Source organism: Athene noctua, chromosome 10, assembly GCF_965140245.1.
Source record: "Athene noctua chromosome 10, bAthNoc1.hap1.1, whole genome shotgun sequence".
Lineage (NCBI taxonomy): Eukaryota > Metazoa > Chordata > Aves > Strigiformes > Strigidae > Athene > Athene noctua.
Window position 1 is genome coordinate 14021240 of NC_134046.1, and position 26153 is coordinate 14047392.

The 26153-nt window shown below is 59.1% G+C and overlaps 1 protein-coding gene across 5 annotated transcripts in view; it reads right to left on the reverse strand.

Annotated features, from left to right (window-relative positions):
- Positions 1-1119: 1119 nt before the first annotated feature.
- CELSR3 (cadherin EGF LAG seven-pass G-type receptor 3) overlaps positions 1120-26153 on the reverse strand; it is a 34213-nt gene continuing 9179 nt past the window's right edge. Inside the window, exons 2-36 of one of the 5 annotated variants that reach the window (XM_074914729.1) lie at positions 23844-24476; positions 22001-22223; positions 21443-21558; positions 20482-20570; positions 19900-20057; positions 19524-19687; positions 18930-19055; positions 18584-18753; positions 18174-18359; positions 17917-18027; positions 17504-17672; positions 17117-17258; positions 16798-16918; positions 16295-16478; positions 16103-16204; positions 13754-13848; positions 12822-13031; positions 12249-12432; positions 11595-11744; positions 11207-11372; positions 10738-10905; positions 10280-10406; positions 9902-10108; positions 9622-9796; positions 8948-9060; positions 8567-8646; positions 7799-7925; positions 7026-7166; positions 6738-6874; positions 6533-6644; positions 5696-5864; positions 5359-5559; positions 4851-5178; positions 4098-4772; positions 1120-3417 (exon numbers count right to left, since the gene is read on the reverse strand). In XM_074914729.1, coding sequence (XP_074770830.1) covers positions 3390-3417; positions 4098-4772; positions 4851-5178; positions 5359-5559; positions 5696-5864; positions 6533-6644; positions 6738-6874; positions 7026-7166; positions 7799-7925; positions 8567-8646; positions 8948-9060; positions 9622-9796; positions 9902-10108; positions 10280-10406; positions 10738-10905; positions 11207-11372; positions 11595-11744; positions 12249-12432; positions 12822-13031; positions 13754-13848; positions 16103-16204; positions 16295-16478; positions 16798-16918; positions 17117-17258; positions 17504-17672; positions 17917-18027; positions 18174-18359; positions 18584-18753; positions 18930-19055; positions 19524-19687; positions 19900-20057; positions 20482-20570; positions 21443-21558; positions 22001-22223; positions 23844-24476 — 6287 coding nt within the window. In that variant the 3' untranslated portion in view covers positions 1120-3389. Of the gene's footprint in view, positions 3418-4097; positions 5179-5358; positions 5560-5695; positions 5870-6532; positions 6645-6737; positions 6875-7025; positions 7167-7798; positions 7926-8566; positions 8647-8947; positions 9061-9621; positions 9797-9901; positions 10109-10279; positions 10407-10737; positions 10906-11206; positions 11385-11594; positions 11745-12248; positions 12433-12821; positions 13032-13753; positions 13849-15467; positions 15483-16102; positions 16205-16294; positions 16479-16797; positions 16919-17116; positions 17259-17503; positions 17673-17916; positions 18028-18173; positions 18360-18583; positions 18754-18929; positions 19056-19523; positions 19688-19899; positions 20058-20481; positions 20571-21442; positions 21559-22000; positions 22224-23843; positions 24477-26153 lie in introns of those variants that run through there. The other 4 variants (XM_074914728.1, XM_074914727.1, XR_012634320.1 and 1 more) reach the window with 4 other exon arrangements.

Sequence of the window (26153 nt, forward strand, 5' to 3'; positions counted from 1 at the left end):
AGGGCTGAGCCCGCTTCCTGCAGCCTTTTGCACATCCCCAGCCCGTTGCTGTCCCACCCTCACGTCCATCAGTCCCACTGCGGCTGGGTAGCGGCACGCTGATGCCGACACAGGCGCCCGCACGTGGCTGGTGCCTTCCCATCATTTATCTGCTCACCTGGCACCGAAGCAGAGGCCATCACAGGGCTCCTGCTTGGTAGCAACTGATAGCACGGGGTGCCATTTACTGCCTCCTTATCGCCGCTACCTGTCCCCAGCCTGCGTCGCTGCTCCATGTGTTCCAGCCTCCAGGCCCCCACCCGCACCCTGGCCCAGCTGCTCTGCCTGTGGCTCCCCCTCGGCTGCCATGGCCCCCCACCAGCTCTCCCTGGCCCCCCACCCCCGGGCCAGCCTTGGGAAGGGCTGCAGGACAGGACTGCAGCTCTCCACAACACCAACATGACTCCCTGGAGGCCACTGTTAGTCCAGCCCCCCAGTGCTCAGGGGCTGCCCTAGGCTGGGTCAGGCTCAGGCCAGTGCTAAGGACGGAGACTGTGAAGGACTGAGGAATGACAATTGATGGTGACCCTTGCTCAGGGTGCCGTGGATCAATACTGCCCTTTGCTCAGCTGCTCTTTCCCCTCCAACAGCAAGGAAGGGAGGGACGGAAGGCACCAGGATCACTCTCGGCCTCTCCTCCTCATGCTTCTCTCTCCTCTGCAGCCCACATTGCCCCTGCTGAGGTTACACTGCTTTTGGACAGTCGATTTTCTCCCCTTGGCCTCTCCCAGGCTGCTGGCTGGGGGTGCTGGCTGCTCCAGACATGGGCCCCACAGCTAATCACAGCCACCATGGCACCGCAGACCTGCCAGCCATGGCCGGGGCCGTTTGGCACCACTGCAGCTGACCGCATCGCTTGGTGAACCAGCTGGAACACAGACAAGTTCAAGCAACTGACAGCAACTGAACTCCCTGTCACCTGGTCACCCTGCCCCAGGCCACAGTGACTCCCATTCAGCCCAGGAGCTGGCTGCGAGCTCCTGCCCAAGCTCCCTTACAGCATTGCCTTGAGCCCTGGCGCTGCCCTCGAGGCCCCAGCCATGAATCTCGAGCACACGGAGAGACGGCAGAGACCAGCAGCATTTTATATACTTTTATTTCCAAATCTGGCGCTTCCATGACACACTTTTACACAGCCAGGGGCGGGGGGCCACAGGCATCTCCCTGCTCCCTGCTCCCAGAATTGGGAGATGGAGAGAGAAAAAAAATACCCAACCAAACCCCCCAACAAAACAAACCCAAACCCAAGGAGGATGCTCCCCAGAGCCCAGGCCACAGCACTACAATCACGGACCAAGCCACAGACTGACTCCTGCTTCATGACCATCCCAGTTCTGTGGGGACAGCCACTGGCTCCGCTGCTCTCTTCTTTTTGGCACTTGTCACTTGCTCTCCATTTGGCATGAACACAGAGAGCCCCTGTGCCCAACTTGGCAGAAACATGGGCCCTACAGCATAGCAGGAACAGGACCCCAGGACTCTGGCACTAGTGCTGCACAGCCGGAGAGAAACATGTAAACGAGCTTGTTCCCAAAGGCAAAGACAGGCAGCATGTGGGGCTGGCTCGCTTTCCCTCTGTGCTGCTGGTCCTGAATGGCATGTAAACATGTCAGCAGGCCCTTCCTGCCCCACTCCTGGGAGAAGGGTGGTGGCGAGCCTGCCTCGTCAGGGCTATGCTGGGGCAGGCAGCCCCTGCCAGGCCCATGGCACCCCCATCACCCAGCCCTTCAGCTCCCTCCACTCTCCCTGCTGACTCAGGGAGGTAGCCGAGAGGCCTCAGCCTCCCTGGGGGCCTGGAGGACAGCAGCACAGGTCCTCCTGTAAACATGTCAGGCTAGGCTGCAGTAAGATGCTACAGCAGTATGGCAGTAAGGCAGTAAGGAGCATGCTGTCATGCAGCTCCGAGAGCACCATGGGGGCAACTGAGCAGAGGCATGACTCTCGTCAGCTGAAAGGGAGCGTGCCGGCCCCCCCGAGCCGAATGCTCCTGGTCCAAGGCTGGGGTAGGCACAGAGGAGTGTCACCTTGCAGCAGGGCCAGTGGAAGACCAGTGCCAGACCCCCACCAGAGCAGAGAAACCATCAGAGGAGCCTGGATTTCCCGAGGGCAAAGTGCTGTTCATCTCCCAAAATCCAGGCCACTCTGAGCTGGGGTCCTCTGCCAGCCCAAGAGCACAGGGACATGTGCGTATGTATGCAGAGCCCACAGGGAACCAGCTAGATACAACTTTTGTGGGCAATGCTGGACCCTGAGACTGGAGCCACATCATGTTCCTGCAGATGCTAATCCTCTGCAGAGTGAGCACGGGCTCTGGGAACGGCCTAATCTGCTGCTGAGCAGAGCTAGGGTCATCCAGCTCCTTACCTGGACCCACAAACCAACAGAGGTTTGCTCTGTAACAGTCAGGTTAAAGAGCACAACATACAGTGGGTACAAACAGTGCTCGTTTGCTGAGCAGAGGAAACCAGCACTTACAGGAGTGGGACCACCCTGGTACACGACGGGACTGAAGAGCAAAGTTTGCTTCCTCCCCCAGTGGGTGCTCAGTTCACTGCCCCACTTGTTTGTGCTCTCCCTGGTGCACAGTCCCGGCTCACGGGTGGGGGGCAGCCCCAAGGGGGTCTTACGGGAGGGCAGAGGGGTGCCTGGCTGCAGGGCCAGCATGGCTGCAGAGAGACTGAGTGCCAGGCAAAGGCCACATCGAGACACGGGTGGAGCTGCACGATGGGAGGGCAAGGGGCAGCGGGGCCAGCTGTCCCGCAGTGCGGATGGGACGAAGCAGTGCTGGCAAAGCCATAAGGGCTGCCTGGCACTGTCTCTCCAGTCCACCAGGATCACAGTCCCTGGTACCCCCAGGAAAGCAGGCAAAGGGCTGTTGGTGAAATAAATGCTCCAGGTCCTGGGAACAGACCATCCGTAAAAATAACCATAGAAATTTCTCTTCTCTCTGATTACAAAGATACAAAAAGGTAGAAAAACCCTCCTGCGCCCCCACATCCTGGGCTGTTTCTGTCCCCCCTGCCCTGCCCACCCTCCGTGCACACACACGCACACACCGCATACAAACATCTCACAGAGGAAATGCTCGGCAATGCCACCCTCGCCCAAGCAAGCTCCTGCCATACCTGTCACACTGGGCAGGCGACGGTGGGGAGCACAGCGGCAGCTGAGAGCCTGGAGGCTCCCAGCAGTGGGTGGTGCGGGCTGCTGGCCCCTCAGCCCTGAGGGCAGGGGAAGGCAGGGTTGGTTTTGGGCCCCTGACCCCTGGGGACACCAAACCTCAGCTGGCAGCGCCTGGCTAGGCAAAGGGCCCAGCTTCTTCTGTCTTTCTTGTGGACATCTTCGGCCCCTCAGGAATGGCCCTCGTTCCTTGCTATTCTTCTCGGAGGAAAGAAAAAGAGTGTTAAACCATGGTATCTCCCCTGGGCTCCAGCTGCCTCCCCCAGCTATGCCAGATGGGGAGAGAGCAGAAATCCACTCCTGTGTCAGGGCAGGAAAACTGTAGCCAAATCCCTGAGTTCAGGGAATTGGAAAGGAGTGACAGGATGGGATGGGACAGGATGGCACGAGTACCAACAGGGAGCAAAGCTGGAGAGGAAGAAATGAGATTGGAATGGGGTCCCTGGGGAGAAACATGGCTGGGGCAGGCAGGGCTCCTGAAGGACTCGGGCCCCCTCCTCCTCTCCAGCCAGCCCAGCCCTCACATACATCCGCTCGTGGGAACTTACAGCCGGCACTGAGCAAGGAGACCAGCCGTGAGGTCAGCCTGGCTGCACAAAGCATCTTCCCTGAGCCCCCACAGGCCACAGGTAAGGGCCATCACATCGCTGACGTTTCAGCCCATGCTGCACTGCAAGCGCCCAGAGCTGTCACACCTGAGGGTTCTCCCTACCCGGTCACTATTCATCACTAGGAGGCACCTGCCACTCACCCTGGGGGCTCATCCCTACACAGCCTTCTCTCCCCAGACAAAACCCACTTTGAGAGAGGGAACCAGGCAGGAGGACGATGCACAAAACCAGCTGAACAAGGCCTGGATGAGGAAGGGACACACTTACTCTGAGTCTGGTGACAGCTCTGAAATGCTGTGAGAGGTGGCGGAGCGAGGTGTTGAGGGGCACATTGCAGAGGGTGTCGAGGAGGTCTGCACGGCAGAGGGGGTGGCAGTGGTCTGGGGGCCTGAAGGCGTGCTGGAAGATTGCACGGAGGACAGGACGGAGGAGTTAAAAGAAGCAAGGATGGAAGAAAGGATATCTAACTGTTCAGTGGAAGGATGTCGGCTGGGAATAGCCTCCAGGTTCTCTCTAGAAGGCTGCCTCCTCGACAGCGGCTCTAGGCTTTCCCTAGACAACTGCCTCCTAGAGAGACTCCCCAGGCTGTCCTGCGAGGGATGCCTGCTAGGCACTGTGTCCAGAGGCTCTCTGGAATTAGATCTTCTGGACAGAAAGTCCAGCTGCTCCCTTGAAGTTTGTCTAGCTGATGCTAGCTGGTCCCTTGAAGGCTGTCTTCTAGAGAGCAAATCCAATTGTTCGCGAGAAGTATCTCGATTTGGCAATGTGTCTATTCGGTCTCTGGACACTTGCCTACTTGGCAATGTGTTTAGCCACTCTCTAGAGACCTCTCTTACTGGCCCACAGTCTAGCTGCTCTCTTGACCCAAATCTGCAGGGTAAAGTGTCAAGGTGGTCTCTGGAGCCCTGCCTCCGGGGCAGCGTGTTCCCATGATCTCTCTGACTGGGCCTAGCAGTGAGTATGTCCAAGTTTTCCCTAGACCCGTGTCTGCTCAGGATACTTTCCAGGTGTTCAGTAGACCCATGCCTGCTGGGGATAGTGTCCAGCTCCTCCCTGGAGCCATGCCGGCTGGGCAGGGCTTCCAAGCACTCTCCTGAGTTGTGTCTGTTCAGCTGCTCCCGGGACATCTGTCTCCTCATCAGCATGTCGAGCTGCTCCCGCGACGAGTACCGGCTGGCTGGCTGTGACAGACTGCCTGCCCCAGAGTAGATCCTGCCGTAGGAGGCAGCGGGGACAGCCCTGTGACCCAGCGTGGAGGTCTTGTACCACGTCAGCTCATTGGTCATCCTGCCGACAGACGGCAGGCCTTGGAGAGTTGGAGGGTACTGGAGGCGGTTCTTCAAAATCCCTGCACCAGACAGAAAGAGAAGTCAAATCTCTGCGTAACAGCGAAAGAAGCACGAAAGCTGGGGGAGACAAGTCATACCTCCCCAAAAACACGACAAGATGGATCTGATACTGAGCCTTCAGGGACATGTCAACCTGAGACAGGCAAGGCCACCCTTGCCCGCTTGCTCCAGGCCGTTACCTTTTCTTTGCCGTTGGGTCTGGGTGAGGGAGTTCTCATCCCCACTGGTCAAGGCCAGGTCTGGCTGATTATTGTTGGCTGCATCTTTGTTGATGTCGAATCCCAGCTTCCGCTCGGAGCCCCACTTCTGCAGGGAGCAGGGGTGAACCTCACACTCACCCAGAGCTGGCCAATACGACATGAGGTCGTTTCCATCCATGTCTGGCAAAGCAAAACAGGTCCCAGTGAAGAGGGAGAGAATACTTCTGTGAGCAGCAATCAAAGCCATCACAAGACATAGCTTGGCCCCCAGAGACCTGAGCTCACCCCTTTCACTGCCAGACCCCCCAGGACTTGCCTTTGGGAGTGGTGTTGGTGGGGTTAGTGAGGAGGCGCTCGCTGTGTGCCGCCCGCTTGAACTGGCGCTGGAAGCGGCCCCGCAGGCGTACATTCTCCTCACTCTCCGAGGATGGGATGGAGAGGCTGCGCTCTTCGTCCAGAGACAGGTCACTGTCCGAGTCTGAATCCTGGTCTGCAGGGACATGGTATATGTGGGAGAGACTCCTGGTGGCAGGGCCAGGAAGGCAGAACCACCCCAGTGCCGACCACCCTCATGAAGACAACAGCCTGCCTTGCCCCTCAGTGCCCTTCCCTCGGCAGCAGCCTGTGCCTGCTGCCTTGGCCCTATCACCAGGTGCCCGTGAGAGAAGCCTGGCTCCATCTCACTGCACCTCCACATAAGGCAGCTGCAAACAGCCATAAGATCCCTTTGCCTCCTGTTCCTTCAGGCTGAGCAAACCCCCCTCCCTCAGCCTCTGCTCGCCCGTCCCACACCCCAGCCCCAGTTGCGAGTGGCCCTGGCCGGTCTCACTCCAGTGAGTCAAATGCCGGTGCTGTACTGGGGAGCCCAGTGTCCCAGGGATTCTGCAACAGCCAGTGCCCCCCACCTTGCCTCCTCCATTTCTATCTCCTCAGAGACTGGCTACGCCCTTTGCCATCTGTCTGGGAGGAGGCTGTGCTAAATGACACAGTTGCTGCCTCTCCCTCTTGTCTACAGTATGTTTGGAAGTCACAGATAACACGGGGTGGAGAATGTAACCACACAGCCAGAGTTTGCACTGGGAAGAATTTCCTTGAGCCAAGTGTTGACTTGGGACGCACGGGGTCAGCCCCAAGCCCAGGCACAGGGCTGAGCCTTACCTCCCCTAGCATCGCGGTGGAACATGGCCACATCGATGTCCGTGGGGCCGGCGTGAGCCAGCAGGCTGTGATCTAGGACTGAGCCCTGACGTGCTGTCATGTTGTCTCTGAAAGACAGGAGGCCCACACCGTCACAATGGCAGGAGCCCCGGCTCTGCCCGGGCACTCCCGGCACCTCGGAGCCCTGCGCCGCTCCTTACCTGAGGTAAGCCCGCTGGCTGGAGTGGGTGCGGGCAGAGCGCACGCTGCTCACCGAGGAGATGGTGGAGGCCCCCAGGGTGATGCGGATGAGCCCGCTCTCCTCAAACAGCGCTGTGTTGTTGTAGGCATTGGGGCCCTGGCGAGGTGGGGAGAGAAGGCACGTGCCAGGTTAAGGAGGTGCTGCGGCAGCCCAGGGCATGACCTTCCCACCAGCACCTACCATCCCCCCAGGGAATCAGGGATGTCCCTGTCAGCTCCTGTCCCAGACAGGCAGCCTGTCCACAGACCCCTGGGCTGCTCCGACTCTTGCCCACCTGCGTGCTCCTCGTGGCCTCCTCACTCTGCCCCTTCTTGCTGAGGCAGGCCAGCTTCCAGGCCTCCCGCACCTCCTCGTTCAGCACACAGAAGAGGACCAGCACAGCCAGGCCCTGCGGAGAGAGACACCTGAGAGAAAGCCCCTTGCTGCCAGCTGACTTGCTCACCTGCAGCACCAGGGCAGTCCCTGGCTCTTCTGGACCCCAGCATGTTGGCCCAGGTAGCCACCAGGACTGAGATGCACCAAAGAGCCCCCCAACACCGATCGGTACTAAGCCCCATGGTGGCCATGGGTGAGGGAGGAAAGGATGGGGTGTCCTCCTGGCTGTCAGGGTCCCCTGAAGAAACACCAGCCCTGGTGGTGGCAGGAGGTCTGCAGGGTGCTGCTGTGGGTCATATTTGGGGTGTCTGACACCTCTGCTGCAGGCCGCTCTCCTGCTCTGCCCTCTGAGAGCATGGAAGCCCCTTCCCTCCAAAGACGGTCCTTGTTGCCCCTTGGGTGTCACCTCTGAACCAAGCGCCTTGCAGCCACCTCCTGCTCCGTGCCACCGCTCACCGCAGGCAAAGCAGCAAGGACTGACAGGAGTCACATGCTGCCACACCGGTGACAGCAGGAGGGACAAGGAGCCTAGCAGGATGCTAGGGGCTTAGCACAGGGCACCCGCTCTCCACAGATGGCCACGGGGACCACAGGGATGCTCTCCTGGGCTGACCCTTGCCCTCCCCTGCAGAGGCAGGCAGTTACCTGGAGGCTGCAGAGGACAGTGTAGAGGTAGTGGAAAGCCAGGACACTGTTGTTGACAGCCAAGAGGCCAAAGAGCCAGGTAGTGCTAATAACTAGAAGCAGAACAAAGGAGCTCCGTAACGTCATGCTGGAGAGAGAGAGAGAGAGAGACAGACAGGCACACACCGAGAGGTTAGTGTGTATTGTTAATCTACAGTCTAATGCTCACAGACAGAGATCCAGAGGGGAAAGTGTGCTCCTGCCCAGCCCTCCCTGCTGCGCCCAGCATGGTGGGCACATCCCTGCACAGCAGCTCAGCTCCCCCTGACTCTCAGGCCTTCCCTTCTGGATCACACATAGCAAACACAGGGGCCCAAACAACACAGGTCATTTGGAGCCAGAGAGGGCTGAGCCAAGCTCCAGGGCTGGCCCAGGAGGGAGTGAGGAAAGGTCTCAGAAGGAGCATGTAGGAGAGGAAGAAGTAGGTGCTGACAGTTGACAAGAGCAGAGTATTGAATCCAAGCAGACATGAGAGGTGACTCTGAGGGCAGGCAGTGAAGGGGGACAGGCTGGCAGAAAGTGTGGAGATGGGGGTGTAGGAACAAGAGGAAAGGACAAAGTTTAGGAAGGGTTAATGTGGCTGGCAGGTGTGGGAGAGGAGAGTGGCTGCAAGGCCGACACTGATGCACAGAGGGGCGCTCTGTGATGAAAGATGGAGGATGGTCACTGAAAATGCTAAAAACCATGAGCTACAGGAGGTCTGTTGGGAGTTTGGCCACTAATACTCACAGAACCGATTTCTTCTTGGTCTCCTTTTGGCCTGGGGAACAGGACATCTTGGCCACAAGCAGGAACATGACACCATTCATCTGAAAGTGTTGGCACTCATTAGAAACTGTGCCAAGGGCTGGTGACCTGACATCCCCAGTGCAGAGCATGGGCAGACTCCAGGTCTGCCAGGCCCACATGAATATCCCCTCCTTTTCCCTTCATGCCCGAGCCATGGCCTTCCCCAGGTTTGGCTGGAGCAAGGAGGGACAGAGAGAGGGCGTCTAACTGAGAAAGGAGAGTACAAAGAATGGGGCAGGCAATGTGCAGCTAAGGAAGGGACCCACGGTGTGAAGAAGGGAGGCAGGAGAGGGCTGTGGGTGAAACAGGACAGGGTTTTACCACAATGACGACAGTAATGGGGCCTGCAAAGCTCCAGACCAGCTTATCATGAATGGAAATCCAGCAGAAGTCGGGGTTCCCGTAGCCCTCAGGATCCAGGCCAACAGCCAGCCCTGTGGGAGGAAGGGAGAGGTCAGGTCCAGACCCAGCAGCCTTGGACTTGCCCAAGCCATGTCAATCCCATCCCAGCACTGAAGGCCATGAAAGGACTCTGTCCCTGCTCCTTGCCCTGCGCACAGGCTTCCCTGCCACAGGGGAAAGAGCCAGGACTGCGAGCTCCAGCATCAGGGCCTTTACTTCCTTTTCTCTAGGTGTCCCTGACACAGCCCAGCCCAGCAGACATTTACTGCCAGCCACGGGTCACCCAAGCATGCAGGCTTGGGAAACCAGGAGACCTTGACCACAAGCCCTGGGACAGCAGCAGCCCCGTGCCCATGGAACAAGCCAGGGGGAGATGTGCTGAGGAATTACTTCTCTCCAGGAGGCGAGACAAGAGCCCTCAATTTGCAGTCGCCAGCTGACCACCACAGCACTGCTCATTGCCAGCACTGCTGGCCATGGCAAGCCCACCCTCAGCCCTTCTCACTGGGTAAGTGAGCCAGGTAACACCAGGGGATAAGGGGACTGCTGAGAACTGGTGCTTTTGGCACAGCTGTAGGATGAGCACCTCTTACCGGTGATGATGGCAGGCACTCCCCAGCCGATGGCATAGTAGAAACGCATGGCCCCGAAGTTGACATTGCGGGCTTCCGTCTGCATGCGATAGATGTGGAGGCCCTGGACGAAGAGCCAGGCGAAGGAGGAGAGGAAGAAGCAGTGGAGGAGGATGGCAATCACAGTGCAAAGAAACTGAGGAGACAAAACCTACTCAGAGACGGCCCCACTGTGCCAACGCTAACTGCATCACCTGCCTTGCCCTCACTGCCATGGACATGCTTGTGCAAGCTCACAGACCTGATTTTCGGTGCGGTTGATGCCCAGGAGAAAGAGCAGCTCAGAGAAGAAGAGGGTGACAGATATGTTGGAGTGGATGCCACGTGTGTTGGACTTGAGGCCTTTGAGGCAGGTCAGGAAGGAGAAAGTCAGCAGCAGAGCCACCAAGGAGAGAGACACCAAGGAATAGGTGACAATTGCCAACGTCTCCAGGTCACCTTCCAGTTGCTGCAGCAGCAGAGAACAAAAGGCAAATGGTGGCGTTAGGGGGAGATACAGGAAGCCTGCTGAGTTCTCAAACTCTACTTGTGTCCCACAGGGAATTTTCTGCCTGTGCCTGCTTATTCTGGGACTCAGTGGCTAACAGCCCGACCTCCCTGCCCCGCAACCCAAGGTTACCTCTCGGTGCGAGCTGTCCATCAGAACCCCAAAGGTGCCGAACTGGGAGCATTGGCAGTGGACGTGTGTGGTGTTTCGATACACAAGTTCACAGTCCCTGGCTGTCCAGAAGCCAGAGGGGTTGGTCCTGCAGCCACCAAAAAGCAGAGGGCACTTAGGAGAGAAGACAGATGAGTGGGGTGTGTGGGGAAGAAACTGCAGAGAAGAGTGGTGATTGGCAAAGCTTTTGTACCAGCAGATAACAACTGCAACCTACAGCTGAAGTACTGGAGCCAGAGCCCTGCAGGGACTCTGCTGTGCCCTCCCAGCGGGAATGAACCCCCTGGGAGAGAGCAGAACCCTCCCACGCCCTGGTGCTGCCCAGGCACACAGCCCGTCATGGCCTGGGAGCCTCATAGAGCAAGGAGGTGCCTGGGGAAAGCAGCTCAAAGAGAGTGGCCCAGCTATGCTTGACTCACGGGTTGGAGTGGTTCCACTGGACACAGAGAGGTTTGCTCCTGTTAGCTGTCTCCAGCAGGTGAAATTCCAGCAGGAGAGGGGTGTCCAGGGGCCCTCGCAGGAAGGTGTGATTGCTGAACACAGAGACGCTCACGATGGGGGAGTTCATCACGGGATTCTTGGGGAGCCTGCAAGGAGTGATGGAGCTCTACTATCACCGTGCGTGGCAGCTGCAGCCCTCCGGGGACTTGCCAGATGCCCTGCACGGTCGCCTTCGAAGGAATATCTCTGCCCAGCACACACCAAGGGGTCAGGAAGCAAGGGGCAGAGCAAGGCCAAGGCGCCAACAGGCAGAGCACTTCAAGACCATCAGACTGGGAACCAAACTCAAGCCGTTGCAGAGAGACACAGCAACTGCCAAGGGAGCAGAGCAGAGTCTAGCCAGCCTCTCTCCACTGGTGCCTGTGGAGGGCAAAGGGGAGGACGTACCTGACACTGCGGCGATCCACCTGGTAGCGTGCAGGCAGCAGTCCCCCCAGGGTGCGGTACATGATGAGGATGATCACAGTGAGAGCAGGCTCAGGCTCCGGCAGCACCTGCCTCGGGGAGTTCTCCACAGTGTAGTTCCCTTCGCCCCCAGCCAGCGTGGGCACTGCTGTGGAGGCAGCTGAGGCACACAAGGGGATGGAGAGAACACACACACGTTGCTCTGAAGGCAGCTTGTGAACCCACCAGGAGCCTTTGGGATGTGGTGAAGTCAGAAGCTCTGAGCTCTCAGAGGTGACTTGTGGACCTCTGACAGCCAGGTCTCAGCAGGGGCACGTCTTTCCTTCCACGCCCACCCATGCTGTTCCCTGAGTGATGTTCACATGCTCACCTTCAGCTTTTGGGGGGCTCAGCACCGACAGCGGCAGCACAACATGGGTGTGGGGGTCCCAGGCGGGCTGGCCACGAAAGAGGCTGCTGTGGTAGCGAGGGTAGCGCCGGCGGATATGGGAGTGGTTCTCCATGCGATCAATGCTCAGCACTGCGGAGGAGCAAGGAAGTAAAAACCAGCTCTAGGATGGCCTTCTGGAGAGCAACCATGCTCCAGGGTACCCCAGGTTTGAAGGGACCATATGAGCCACAGGCTGGGTTGTAGATGTATCCCGTGGTTGGGTATGACATGAGATCCCAGTATCTACAGTGCTCCTTCCCAGCCCAGATCCTTGCTCTGCTGTAGGACAGGCCACTTCTGCCACTGGGACCAGTGGCTTTTTCACTAGAGACTTGGGTTTTATTGGGGGTAACTCAGAGAGGGCAGCACACTCGTGGCTCTGCTGGCTCTTGGGGGTGTGTCTGCTGCCTCAGGCAGGGATGGGACCAAGACCAAACACTTCCCCATGTTTGAGAGAGCCACCAAGGAGGTGAAGAACCTGTTCAGCACCCCTGCTGAGGTGCAGTGAGACAAGGAGAAGGGGACAGGGTGTGACGGAGGAGTGGCTCCAACACCACCCCAGTCAGGCCCCACCACCAGCCAGATCCTACTCACTGATGTTGGGGGTGACGACACCGACGGGGTTGAGGTAGGTGAGTTTCATGTTGCTGGCCAGTGTGCCCGAGTAGTCCCGCAGCTGCTCCATGAGGCTGGCACTGCCGTGCTCGCTGTGCGGCAGCATGGCCCAGTGCTCCCGGTTCTCGGGTGCCAGCACAGAGCTGCCCGCACGCAGCAGGTTCTGCATGGGAGAGACACAGGGCCGGGGGTGAGGGAAGCAGAGCCTTTGGGCCCCATCCTGACCATCCCCAGGCTGTAGCACTGTGCTCTCTGTCCAGCTTGCTGCACAAGGTATCAGGAAAGACGGATACCTTCTCTTACAATGGGCCCCCCCCCCTCAACGCTCATCAGCCAGCATCCTGCAGAGACTTTCACCCTATGCTCCAGCCCTGACCACGCAGGTGGCCTCCACAGGTCTCGCTGCTGTGGGTCAATGTCTGTGTGGCACTGGGGAGTCCTGTACTCTGACATGGTCTCACAACATCCTTGATCCCAACAGAGACCGGGGCTCAGGGTGGCTGATAAAGAGAAGCAGCATCAGAAGCCACCCTGATCTGGTGAAGGACTCACCTCATTGAAGTGGGCATCCTGGGTGGCTGTCAGGCCAAAGCCACGTTGCTGGCTCTCAAAGGCCATGAGGCGGGAGAGCAGGCGGAAGGTGATGTGCACGTCATTGCCGAAGTAGTGGTCCATGTGGTCTGTCACTGCTCTGAGCCGATGAGCCAGCTTCTTGGCTTCAATTGTGTTGAGCTCAGTTTCATTTCTCTCCAAGCCCTCCAGCTGCCAGTGAGGAGAAAGGAAGGGATTAAACAATTAAGCAGATTCCTCATTGGAAAACTGGGATGCTGCAGGCACTCTGGACCCAGACATGATTTTTGAAACCACAGCATAAGCCAAGGACACTCACACTAGTGGTCACTAGAACAGGGAGAATCTCTGGCAGACAACCAACCTCCAGCAACACACCAGAGGTTGCACTGGGCCGGGCCCAGCTAACCCAGTACGATACCTGACAGAGGCCAAGAAGATGAAAGGACATGCAAGCATCTAGCAATAATTCCCTGGAAACTCTCCTGGTTTCAGCTACAGTTCAGTCTTGGTGGGATGCAAGTGTTCAACAGACCTGCCTGGATACTTTGAAGGGATTTGTCACTGAAGGGTCTGGGGCTTACAGATGTCCCACAGGGCAGACATCCTGCCAGCTGCAAACAATTCAGCCCTGCTCAGTTATTTGCTTTCCTCTTAAATACTGAGGCACAACACACATTGTTTCTGATGGGGACACTCAAAGGATCAGACTAAACCAAAGTGAACTTCAGCTCAGACCAATGCTCCCACAGAATGGATCTGGGGGCAGGAGATGAGAAGAGAAAGGAGCACTGTGGCAAGGCCCTCTCCTACTCTAGGTGCCCACGGAGAGCTGAGTTCTTTGAAACCTGGACATGAGCCCTTGTTCATATGGCTCCTGCCCTGTCAGGGCTGCAGAGCTGAGAGAGGATTACCAGCATGGAGAGCTCCTTGAAGGCAGGTGAAGTGCAGTTGAAGAGATCTGGCTCCAGCCAGCCTTTCTCCTCATCACAGTGTCTGACAGCTGCACCTAAAGTCAGGAGGAAGGAAGGATATGTCTGAAATTCAGCTTAGGATACATGGCTCCCCTGCAGCATCCTCCATAGTAGGGACCCTCTGCACCAGCTAATACCAAAGAGCAGCACCAGCAAGTGATGGGGAGGGCCTGTAACACACCAGGGCCATCTTCCTGCTTTGCACCACTGCAACCCATTCCACCCTTGGTCTGCATCACCTCGGCAAGCTGTGGCTGTCCCCTCCCTCCAGAAGCTGGGTTCCTATGTGTGCTTCTGGGCTGCATCACACCAAGTGTCATCACACAGAATTGCAAAGAGGAACAAGTAACGTGGGAGGACATGGGCTGGGGAAGCCCCTGGTTCCTGGTGGGGACATGTCTGTGTCTTCAGGGCATATCTGATCCCAAACTACTGAAGCCCATGCAGCTCTAGGGACCCCCCAGCTGGCAGCCTGCAATGCCTGCTGAGGTTCTGCCTCTCTCTACAGGGCAAAGTCACCCCAGAAGAACAACAGCCCTGCGGTGGGGCTGGCAAACCCACCCCCGAGATGAGCCCCTGCAGTAGAGTGGGGTGGAGTATCCCCCTCCAGCAGCATGGGTTCAGTAGCCAGCGCAAGACCCCAGTCCCTGGCTGAGGCCAGCAGTGAATGGGACCACCACTGAAAGTGCTGCTAAAGCCGACACGGAGAGCAGTGTCCTGGGCTGGGAGTGTCACCACGCACAGTTTGGGCAAGAGGAACCCAGGTGATCCTAGTGTACTTGTCAGGACTGTGGACGAGGCCCTGCTGGGGACAGCAGCAGGGCACAGGGAGCCCTGTCAGGTGCCCATGGCTGGGAGAGGGCAGCAGCATGTCCAGGGTGGGGAGAGGGAGCCTGGATCAGACTCCAGCTGCTGCTCAGAAAAGCCTCAGTGACTAGTGCGCCCCTCCCACCATGTCCAGCTCCTAGCTGTCCTCCCCAACCACCTTTCTCCCAGCTGCACAAGCACAGGAACCAGTGCCCTTGCAGCTGGGAGCAGGGAGAACAAAGAAACCTTCACACTGCTGCCTTGCCCTGGCAGAGAACAGAGATCGGCTCAGCTGCAGATCTGGGCAGGATCTGGCCCCCGGGTCCCTCTGCCTCCCCCTGCCAGCCAGGCAGAGGGAACAGGACCTTGTGCTGTGAATGCCCACCAGTTCCTGCCCCCATCCGACTGCCCCCCTCTCAAACACCTCTCCCCTTCCTCCACCCCATGGCCATTCCTCCATGGCCCCCCTGGCCTCACCACCCATGGCTCAGCACCAGCTCCTTCCCCTCCCAGCCTAAGCAAGCAGGTACCAGCCCGGCAGAGCCAGGATCCATCCCAGCCGGGGAGCAGAGCGCAGACCTGCCCCAAGCCAATGCTGCAGGCTCAGGTCAGCGGGTGGCAGGAGCTGCATGCGGCTGCAGCCAGGTTTGTGCTGGTTAGAGTGTTGGGAGCAGGGAAAAGCTGTAGGAGCAGTGAGGCCAGGCAAAGCATTGGCAAGACACTTGGCAGCTCCAGAAGCAGTGGGGAAAGCGCAGGGGTGTGCAGGGTGCCAGGCAGGGAGCAGGGAGGGAAATCCACGTGACGCAGCCCTTACAGTACAGGGGGAAGGAGATGGGAACAACCTTACCTGCACCCCTCAAGCCTGAGCACGGAGGGCGAGAGAACCGGGGAGAGAAGCGACAACAGTTAGGAGCCAAACTTGCCTCCTCCTGGGGCGAACGGCTGGAGAAGGACAGGGTTTGTATTGTCCCCTGGGGCTTGTGCTGCCCTACAGTCCCAGACACTTTGCTCACGCCTTTGCCACCACGAGAATGGCCTCCTCCAGCTTGGGTCCCGAGACACTCACCTAACAGCATGCTGTGCTCTGCTCCCCTCGCAGCACAGGGCGAGGACGGGGCTTGCAGAGCCGCAGCAAGGCACTGGGGGCACCGAGCTACTGTGCCAGGCCTGACCCCAGCGTCAAGCCTGCTGAAATCAAAAAGCAGCAGGGAGAAGGTGGGGACTGAGGCAACAGCACAGCCCTGGGGGCTGAGTGATGGGCCTAGACCCCACATCCCGTTCGCAGCCCTAGCCCCATGGCCCAACCCCTCTGCTCTCCCCCAGGCTGCGGCATTTTCTCCTCCAACTTCCTTCTCCCAGCCCTCAAGCCCAGCTAAACAGGACTGGGACAGCATGAGAACAAGGGATATTGCTGGGGCTGCTACGGCCCCTGGCAGGACAGCCAGGCAGCCCCTTCCCCTCCCCATCGCATCCCCCACTCACCAAAGGAGCCTTTGGGACACAGCACTGCAGCAGAGAAGCCAAACTTGGTCTGGGGCCACCACACACCTGCCTTCAGGGTTTTGGGGCAGCCGTCATAGAGCACTGTGGAGACACGCACCCCGGGGGACTGGTCACAGAGGGGCCACTGACACCAAGCCCCACAGCACCAGCTCCCCACATGCCCACACTCACCCTCGCAGCCGCTGGGCGTCACCTCAGCAAAAGGGCTGTCGCAGCTATTGCACTGGCGCCCGATGACCCCGGGCCGGCAGTGGCACCGGCCTGTCTCCCTGTCGCAGGAGCGTGAGGTGGAGCCCACAGGGTAGCAGTCGCAAGGCAGGCAGGTGTCACTGCCTTTGGGGCGGTAGTGGAAGTCCTGGGGGGAGACAGGGACAGCCATCAGGCAGTCCATCAGGGCAGCAGCCAAGGACGGTGCCTGGGGAACCATCGGAGCCAGGGCAGAGAAGAGCCAGGCTCTTCTTATATAAAAGCACTCCCAGAGCCCCCACTGTCACTGTGCTGGGGCAGGAGGGCTGCACAGAACAGCTGAGTAGGGATCTGGCCCAGAAGCAGGCACACAGAGTAGGGTCTGGGCAGCTGCCAGGCCTTTGGAGGGGACAAGGAACAGCACCAAGGACAAGCAGGATTCCAGGCAAGCCATGGGCCACGTCCCCATGGGCACAGCTGCCCCTCACCTTGCAGTGGCACTGCCCGTTGGTTTTATTGCAGTCGGGGTCAAAGCCCTTGTTCACATCACAGTTACAGGGCCCACAGGTGGGGTTCCCCCACCAGCCCTTCGGACACTGCTGGTCCATCCTAGGGAGAGAAATGCCTCCACTGTTACAGCAACCAAATCTCCCCGGCCTTCTCCTCCCACCAGCCCAATTGTTCAGCAGCTCCAAGAAGCCAGGTGGCACCAAGAGGTCCCTGGTCACGTAGCTGGGAAGAAAGCACAGAGCACAGCACAGAGCCAGGCATGGAGTCCATGGCCCTGCCCTGTGCCCCATGTCTCACCTGTGCTCGCAGTACTGCCCGAAAAAGTTCCCTCCGCACTCGCACACGTATCCCAGGGGTGAGCCTGGCTTGCGGCGACACACCGACTTGTTCTTGCAGGGGTTGAGATGACACGCATCCACGCAGTCCCCTCCATAATACCCTGAGGTGTGGGCAGAGAGCACTGTGTAAAGCACCTTCCCCCTGAGAGGTGCTAGAGCACTGAGGAGTGGATTCAGCAGGCTCAGGAGAGATTCTGCCCTCCAGAAAAATTAATGAGTGTCTGACAGGGATGTGACTTGCCCAGGTGATGGACAGGATAGCAGTCGCAAGCCAGGAGGGAGCCATAAGGGGAGAGGACAGACAGGCATGGAGAGCAAAGGGGTGGCAGAACACTGCAGGCCCTACCTGGCTGGCAGATGCAGGAGTAGCTCTGCCACTCATCCTTGCACACGCTGTTGGCTGGGCAGGGGCTGGAGTCGCAGGGGCTCGGCACGCTGCAGCCAGCCTCCACCCGCAGGGCATGGCTGGGCTTGGGCAGCACAGTCCCGGTGATGCTGTCACCCAGTCGCACACCCTGCAATGCAGGTGACAAATCCAGAGTGAAGACAGAACAGACACACGAGGCTCCAGTCCTCCTGCCCTCCACAAACCCCCAGGGGCAGCCACCCCCCATCACCCCTGCTGCCCCGCAGCACCCCAGAGCCTTGAACGCTCCAAGGAAGTGTCACCAGCACGATGGATGCTGGCAGCAGCTGCCAGGCCTGTGTTTCCAGCCCTCCATGTAACCAGAAGAGGAAGGCTCAGAGCAATGGACTTGCCTGTATGCAGCCCCTCAGACCGTTCTGCACTTCACCAGAGCCTAGGACTCCCCCCACGTGTAGGTGTTTCACCTTCAGGCCATGCAGTTCATTTCCGACAACCACCGTATCCTGCAGAAGGAAAGGGAATAACATGGGGCAACTGGCATCAGCCCTGTCCCAGCCCTCTCTGAGGGTGCAGAGGCACAGCCCGGCCCATCTATCCTGAGCACCCCCACAGTTCCTGTTCTGGTGCCGGGGTCTCAAGCAGCACCTACCTGATAGAGCCCAAAGTCCAGGGTAAGGGTGATGATGTAGCGGGAGTCTCGCCCACTGCGGACATCCCGCAGCTCCAGCTGGAGGTCATGCCATCTCCCATCGCTGAGCCGCAGCTGGTCCAGGAGGAGGCTGGTGCTGCGCCCGGACCCTTTGCTCACCATGAAGGAGAGCAGGCCCCCAGCCAGCTGCAGAGGAAACCAGCAATGGCAGAAGTGAGCCAAGGCCTCACCAACTTTGGCTGCCTCCAGCCTCCCCTGCCTCTAAGCACAGCAAGGGAAACCCAGCCCTGCTAAACACCTCTCCCCACAACCACCCTCTGCTTGGGCTGGAGTCAACATGGAGGGCAGGGTCCTCCTGCTCTCATGGGGCAGACGCCAGCAGAGGTTGAAGCATGGTGCTGTGGCCCTACCTGGCAGAGCAGGGTGGTGTACTGGCCAGCATGGGCCTGCAGAAGCACCCCGTCCAGCTGGCGGGTCCGAAACGCCAGCCCCAGGTACCACGGCACTGAGATCTTCACATCTGTCTTGAAGTCCCAGGTCAGGACACTGTTGCCCTGGAAATAGTGGGCATGGTGCATGGCTGGAAAGGAAACTGGAGGTGAGAAGAAGGGATAGGGACTACACAGGGAGCACTAGATGCAAGGACAACAGAGCTAGTGCATCTCACATGGACCCCTTACTCTGCCTCCACAGCAACCCCAGCACAGTCTTGCACATACCCACCCTGCCCATGCCCAGCAGTGCCCGCTCACTCACGGTGACGACAGTCTTTGCCCCCAAAGCCAACAGGGCAGAGGCAGGAGTAGGTCCCCCAGCTGACAGAGCAGGTGCCACCATTCTTGCAGGGGCTGGAGTCACAGAACGTGTGCTTGGCATGGCAACCTGGAGGTATCAAAGTCACCCACATCAGCCTTGACCTGCTCACCACCTCCCCCAGCCCACACTGAGAAGCACCACTGCCCACCAGCCCTTTCCCTGGCTGCCAGAGGGATGCTTGAGCCCAGCTGCTCAGCCTCTCCACACGTGTCCTGCCTGCTCAGGGATGAGGACCAAGGCTGTTACTGCTCCTTATGCCAGAAGAAAGACACTGTGGAGCTGGACTGACTACCTAGTATCTCTCAAACATGCCAGCTCTGCAGGCTCTGCACTTGGCATCAGGGGACATTCCCAGAACATTAGCTGGGGTGGGGACTGGCTCGTGTCGGGGGCTCTGGAGGCCCTGTTCTCCGATGGGAAGATGCTCAGCTACAGCTGTGCTCCCATGAAACTGTTACAGCTCAGCAATGCTGCTGTGTGAGCAGAAGAGGCAATTTCCAGGGCAGGGGCTGGCAGGAGCAGAGGCACTGGTACCTGCAGCAGTTCCATTGTTGGCGATGTAGGAGGCCAGGTCAATGCGTTTGCTGTCGATGTATAGGTCTCTCATGCACCCCACAAAGTCACGGTGAGTGACAGGGAAGTTTTCCGGCAGGTTGGGGACCCCTCCGAGGAGCAGGGGACCTGTGAGATCCAGGGACCTACAAAAGACAGAAGTCCAGGGCTTTAAGAGCTACAGTGGCCTCAAGCCAGTCAGCTGACTCACCAGCACAAGGGGTTGGGAAGCAGTCATCCTCGGGGACAGGTACACACAGCCAAGGTCCCACACGTGAAGGGCTGACTCCACAGGGGACCCAAGTGCCCTGCTCCTCTCGCCACCGCAGCAGTGCCCAGCAGTCCCCAAGGAACTCACTTCTTTGAGCTGGTCTGCACACCCTCTGCGGCACAGGAGTAATTCCCAATCTCGCTGCCAAACTGCAGAGCCACTGAGGCATCACACTCGTCCACTGTCAAGATGGCCACTTTGTCCTTGGAGGGGCCCTGCACCACCCCCAGGGCGCTGACCTTGGGCTGAAACCAAAGGCAGGTCGTTAGCAGCACACATGCCTTCAGACCCAGGCACCCGAGGGCTCGCACAACAGCAAGGAAAGGGCCTGAGCATGGCCCAGGCACCACTGCACTGCTAGAGGTGGGAGCGAAGCAGGAGGGACATCTCAGCTGAGCCCAGCAAGCAGCGCCAGAGATGGACATGGGCGAGGACACTGCGTGGGGTGCATTCGTGCAGCCTCCGAGTGCAGTCCTGAGGGTCAGTCACCCCTGCACCCAGCCGTCTGTTCCACTGCACCCACCCCCAAGGACTGAAAACCATCTCTGCCTTCCCTCACTAGCCTCCCCCATGGGGCAGAGCCAAAGAACAGGAGAGGCAGAGTCGCTTGCTCATGCCTGGCAGGGAGAAAAGCCCAGGCGTGTGGTGGTACAGCTGGGGCACACGTACCTTGTTGTAGTAGTGGAGCTGCAGCGTGTGCCACTGCCCATCACTCACACCCCCTGGCAGGTAGGGGCTCACCACTGTGCTGGACTCTCCTGCAGAGACAGGAATGATGGCACACTGAGGGAAGCCGGACAGCCCTCAGACATGCCCTCCCCTCCTGTGGGCACCAAACCTCCTGCGGTACCGATGGCCTCATGCTGGGATGGAGAAGGGCTCCAGGGAGACAAGCTCAGAATGCTGGCCTCTGCCTGCTGCAGCCTTGCACAGGAGTGTGGCAGGGGGAACTGTAGCCCTGGGACTGTCCGTCAGCATCCTGGGATAGCTCCTCTGTCCAGGCTGACTGCTGGGGTGCCCTGGCACTGTGCATCTGACCCCCTGCCAGCTGCCCTCTGCTTGCCCTGAGGGGATCAGCCCAACCAGAGCAGTAGCAGCCACCAGGCACTGTGTGGAGGGGAGAGGGGAGGAGTGCTGGACACAGGACAGGAGGGAAGGAGCAGTTGTTAACACGAGGACCCAGGGCTCCTGGCAGCTGATCCTGACAGCCCTCAGGGCAGGCAGGATGGGCACAGGATGGGCGCAGCAATGGCACAAGGTAGCAGGGATGAGACCAACAGGATAGCAAACACCCTCCCAGGACGGTCCTCCTCTCCAGACTGGCTCACTGCAAGGCAGGAGGTGAAGCCTGTGGTGATATAAGGGGGCAGAACAACAGTAGAGGCCCCTAAAGGCTTTGTCCTGGTTTGTGCTCACAGCCTCCCTGATGCACCTGCACTCCTAAGCCTAGGGAAGGACCAGAGACCTACACCCATCCCCCGTGCCATCCACTGATGTTCACCAACACCTCTCAACCCTGTCTCCCTTAGCATGGGCTCCATCCAGGGCAGCACCTCGCTCTCGCTGCTCAGAGCAGGCCTTCTCACAGCTCCCACGGCACAAATCCCGCGACAGGCAGGGCCAAGCCTACCTGTGGAGTATTTCAGCTGGACCTGCCCCTGGATGATCTCCACTGCCAGGAAGTCGTGTTTCTCATTCAGGCGCCCGTTGTAGAGCAGAAGGCCGCTGGGCTCCACGGTGCTGAACCTGGGGCAAGGGAGGAAGCAGGAGGGCAGGGTATGCACAAGGAGCATGCAGAGATCCCTGCTCTCCATGGCATGCACCAGTGTCCCAGCACAGGGACAGGGCGAAACCTGGGCTTGGCCCTGGGTGCAAGCCCAGCTGGGAAGAGGCTAGGAGCTTGATCCAGCAGATGCTTTAGGGGCATGGAGGCAAAGAGCTGGCAGCAAGTAAGGGCAGAAATACTTAAGGAAGGGATGAGCTGATGCCAGGGAAGACATGCTAGTGCAGATACAGAGCCCTTTGCTAAAGGCACCAGGGCAGCCCCATGGCGAGGCAAAGCCAGTAATACAGAATCTGGAGAGCATCAGCGAGTCCCTGGACAGGCCCAGGGTACACAGGACCCACCAGAGCAGGGCCAGGTGAACCAGCAGGTGCTAGTGTCCAGTGGAGGAAGGAGAGGACTCACGAGAGGGTGAGGGTGAGGTGGAAGCGTTGGCGCAGGCCCCGGAACATGACGAAGGACCGCGGTGGGAAGGACCGTGTGGACACCTCGCAGAAGGGCGTCTCGAAGCCACCCGCTGGGCACTGGCAGCGGAAGCCCCCATCGGCACTGTTGGTGCAGGTGCCACCGTTGCGGCACACGCCGGGCACGCAGCGCCCTGAGCGACTGTCCACTTCACAGTTCTCACCTGGTGGGAGCAAGACGAGAGGCTTGGGACATGTCCTGGCTGGGAGGCACACACGTAGCGGCCACTCATCCACTCCTTGCCTCGGGAGTGCAGACCTCAGCCCAGGTTCGGGGCAGGGCAGCCAAGGCGCAGGAGCTTGTAGGGTGGCTGGGGGCAGGCGAAGGATGTGACAACCCAGGTGTCACTCAGGCGTTCCCCACAGTAGCCAGCAAGCTGGCTACTACCACAAGCCCTGCAGCCCGAGCCACTGGGCTGGATGGGATGCCAGCTTCAGCTGAAGGGGCAAGTTTGGACCCAGGATGGCACAGGAATGGGACAGGAAGGGACTGGCAACAGCTGGGCTGCACAGTCCTAAGGACGGAGAGGCAAGGACAAGCCAGGAAAGCCCTGGCGAGGCTGACTGCCTCCTTGGTCACTGCCACCGCACAGGCCTGGGACAGGCATTGCAGCCTTGGATCCAGGGTGTGGATAACGCCCAGTGCCACTGAGTTCCCCTGCCAATAGCTATGAAAATCTCACCCACAGCACCAGGAGCCTCCTAACGCTGTGTGCAGGCCTGAGGTAAGAGCAAAAGCCAAGCGGAAACCAGAAAGATAAGGGACACCAAATATGCTTGCACCTTGCTGGCATCAGTAACGGGGATGCCCCAAGGCAGCTCAGCAGTGCAGTGCAGGGGATCTGGCCAGCCCCTTTTCTGTGCTGCCCCCGCAGCACACAGGGAACTGCTCAGCTGCAGTCCTACGCCCCAGGCCCTGCTCCCATTACTTGCTCCATGGCACATAAGGAGGATGAGGAGACAGCATGAAGTGACAGGGAAACGAGCTCATTAACCCATCTGCTAATGGCTGTTCACGCTTCAAATGCCGGGGGTTAATTACCACTGACTCTGCTTATCTCACCAGGAGCCACCAACAGGAGAGCAGCTCCAAGGCAGCCATCTGCTGCCACGCTCCCTCCTGGCAGGGAGGGCAAGGCAGGGGCTCCCTTCCCAGAAGCCACAGGCCACCTTCCCTCACCCCCATGTTGCCAGTGGCTGGGCATGGATATCCACAGTCTGCTGGGGACTTGCGGTAACAAGACATTGGCCAGCCCAGGGACTCCCCTCGCAGCTAGGATCAGATCTTCCTGGATCAGATCCTGCCTGGTGGGGAAGCTAGGCCCAGCCTCCCCTTCTGTTTTGGGTGGGCAGCAGCTCACCCACTGCATGTGGGGCCAGCATGGGCTCCACACCTCTGCCAGACCAGCTGAAGACTGGCATAGGCTTAAACCAGCGCCTCTGATAGTTGCAGAGCCCATCACCCCACTGGCATGGGGCAGGGCTGAGGAGCCTCCTGTGCCCCTGCCTGGCATGGCCCAGCTTGGTCCTTCTGCTCTGTGAAAAAGGCTTGGAGGCAGTGGCCAGGGTCTTCAGGAGCCCTCCATGTCACCTCCCTACAAGACAGATTTCTATGGCAACCTCAGCCCTGCACATCCAGCACCATGGAAACACAGATAGCTGGGAGCAGAGCCGGACCTCTGCGGGCAAAGAGGGGCTCTGACACTGGGAAGAGCACCCTGACATGGTGACAGCAGCGCCAAGGGACCCGCTCACCCATCTGCCCCCCAGCCCCGGGCACTCACCGCTGAAATGCTGGCGGCAAACACATGTGTATCCCCCCTCCTTGCGGGTACAAATCCCACCATTCAGGCAGGGGTTGGAGTAGCAGAGGTTGATCTCTGTTTCACAGTAGTCCCCGGTGAAACCCTGTGGGCAGCGGCATCGCAGGCCAGTGATGGGGTGGATGGGCCGAAAGAGAGTGGAGGGGGAGGCAATGAAGGGTGCTGAGCTGTCAAACTTAAGGACAGAGATGCACTTCATGTAGTTCTGGCAGGGCTCCCGCAGGCAGACATTGTCATCAAAGGGCAGCACCTCCAGCATGGAGGCACCCGTCAGCGCCATGCGCTTCATGTACAGCTGCTCCTGCAGCTCCTCTGAGCTGAAGTAGCGCCCGCCCCGCGGTGCCAGTGCTGAGAAGCTGACGTTGAGCACTGTGCCGCCCACATCCGTGTCATTCTGGATGTTGAAGATGAAGATGTCCTCCTTGGGCGTTGCGAGCACTGTGGCCACCCCTTCCAGGAAGGTGGACAGCAGCGGGGAGAGGAAGCGCTCCTGCCACATGTTCTCCAGCCGCACCGTGATGCTGTTGGCTAACATGTCCTCCGTGATGATGATCACCCGCAAGACGCACTGTGCTGTCACGCTGTGGATCCCATCTGTGGGAGAGAACAGGGACACCCTGCAGGTCTTTGCCTGCTGCTTGGAGGATCTCCTCCCTCCCACCTCGGGGCAGAGCCCCACACCCCAGTGCAGCCCCCAAAAGGCCCAAGTCCTTGGCTAAGGAAGCTTGAAGCCACAGCCCCGGGAGCTAGCAGGGTGCCACCTGGGCTGGAGGGTGCCACTGCACCTTCTCCCTCCCCTCAGGCTCTCCACTGAGACAGCTCTCATGTTTCCTCCCTATCCTGGATCTCAGCAGCAAACTGAGCCCTCAGGAACAAAGATGCTGGTAAGACTGGGGCAGAAGGAAGTCCCAGCAGGAGGCCGGGCAAACACAGGAGCCGATGCCAGGGCTGGGGGTGGTTTGCTTCCCCGCTGCGCCCTGTCTGCCTCCCCCACGCTGCCTTTCCCTGTGCTCTCCTCCTGCCGTTTCCTTCCTTTCTCCTCCAGGTCTCCAAAGCTTTGTGCTGGTCTCCCTGCTTCCCCCCTTCTCACCATCTGCTCCACGTCTCTTCCTCCTTCGGCCCATCTCCGGTTTGTTTAATTCTCTTTAATCTTTATTTTCCTTGGAAACAAACTCCCTCCTCTTGGGACCGCGCACCACGCAAGCAATCTCCCAGGCGTGAACATGGAGTGTGCACACACACTTGGAGCATGCCCGCCTGCTCTCTCAGGACCTTGGCCTTCAGCAGCATCTCACCCCCACGTTTGGTACACTCATGTGCCAGAAGCTCAGGCTTCAGGGGTGCAGGCAGCATAGCACCAGGACAGGCAATGGTGCAGCTCCCACTGCAGCACCCACCCCAGTAGCCGTGCAATTTTTGGTCCCCTGCCGCACCCCATCTACTCAGCTCCCAGAAATCCTGCTACTTTGGAGGGTCACACACTGCTGCAAATTAGTGAATACTGGCCATGATGGGAGCTGGACAGACAGACAGATGTGACCATGCGCCTAATTCCTCAAAAAAACCCTGCTACAAGCACAGGCAGGCACATTGCACCCCTCCCAGTGAGACAGAGATGGCAATTACTCCAGCTGGGGACCTGCCAGACAGCAAGCCTCATACTTTGTCCAGATAAAACTCCCACTGGTCCCTTCCAGATCACAGTTGCCCCAGCCCATTCCCTGGCCTCACCACTTTACACTGCCCAAATGCAAGCTGCCTGGCCCTTTGCTGGGGCTGTCACTCTGCCCAGGCAGAAGTTTGAGCCGTGGTTTTATTTTCTAGTCATTAACTCTCCTTTCTACATGACCCTAGTCTGTGGCTTTGCCAGGAGATATCCCACAAAAGCAGCCTGCCAATGTCCCCCTCACTCAGACCACCGCAGGCACCTTGGCTAGCAGCTTTGGCCAGGGCACTCAGGGGGGAGAAGCCCATCTGCTGCTCCAGGATGACTCCTCTCTCCCAGTCCCCCTCAAGCACAGGCTCCAGCAGGCAGGGCCAGCCTTCAGCACGGTGAAGCAAGGACCATGCCAACCTCTGTGGCCCCAGAAATGCTCAATGAGGCTCATTGAGAGCCTCACTGCTCCTGCTGAAATGGGGTAATCTGTCTTCCAGCCCACTGTCAGCACCCCAACACTGGTGCCCCACGGGCTTCAGCAGCACATGGCTGTAGCCTGCTGTTCCCATCTCCCACTCTCCATCCACCTGAGAGACCCAAACCCCCAAGTTTCC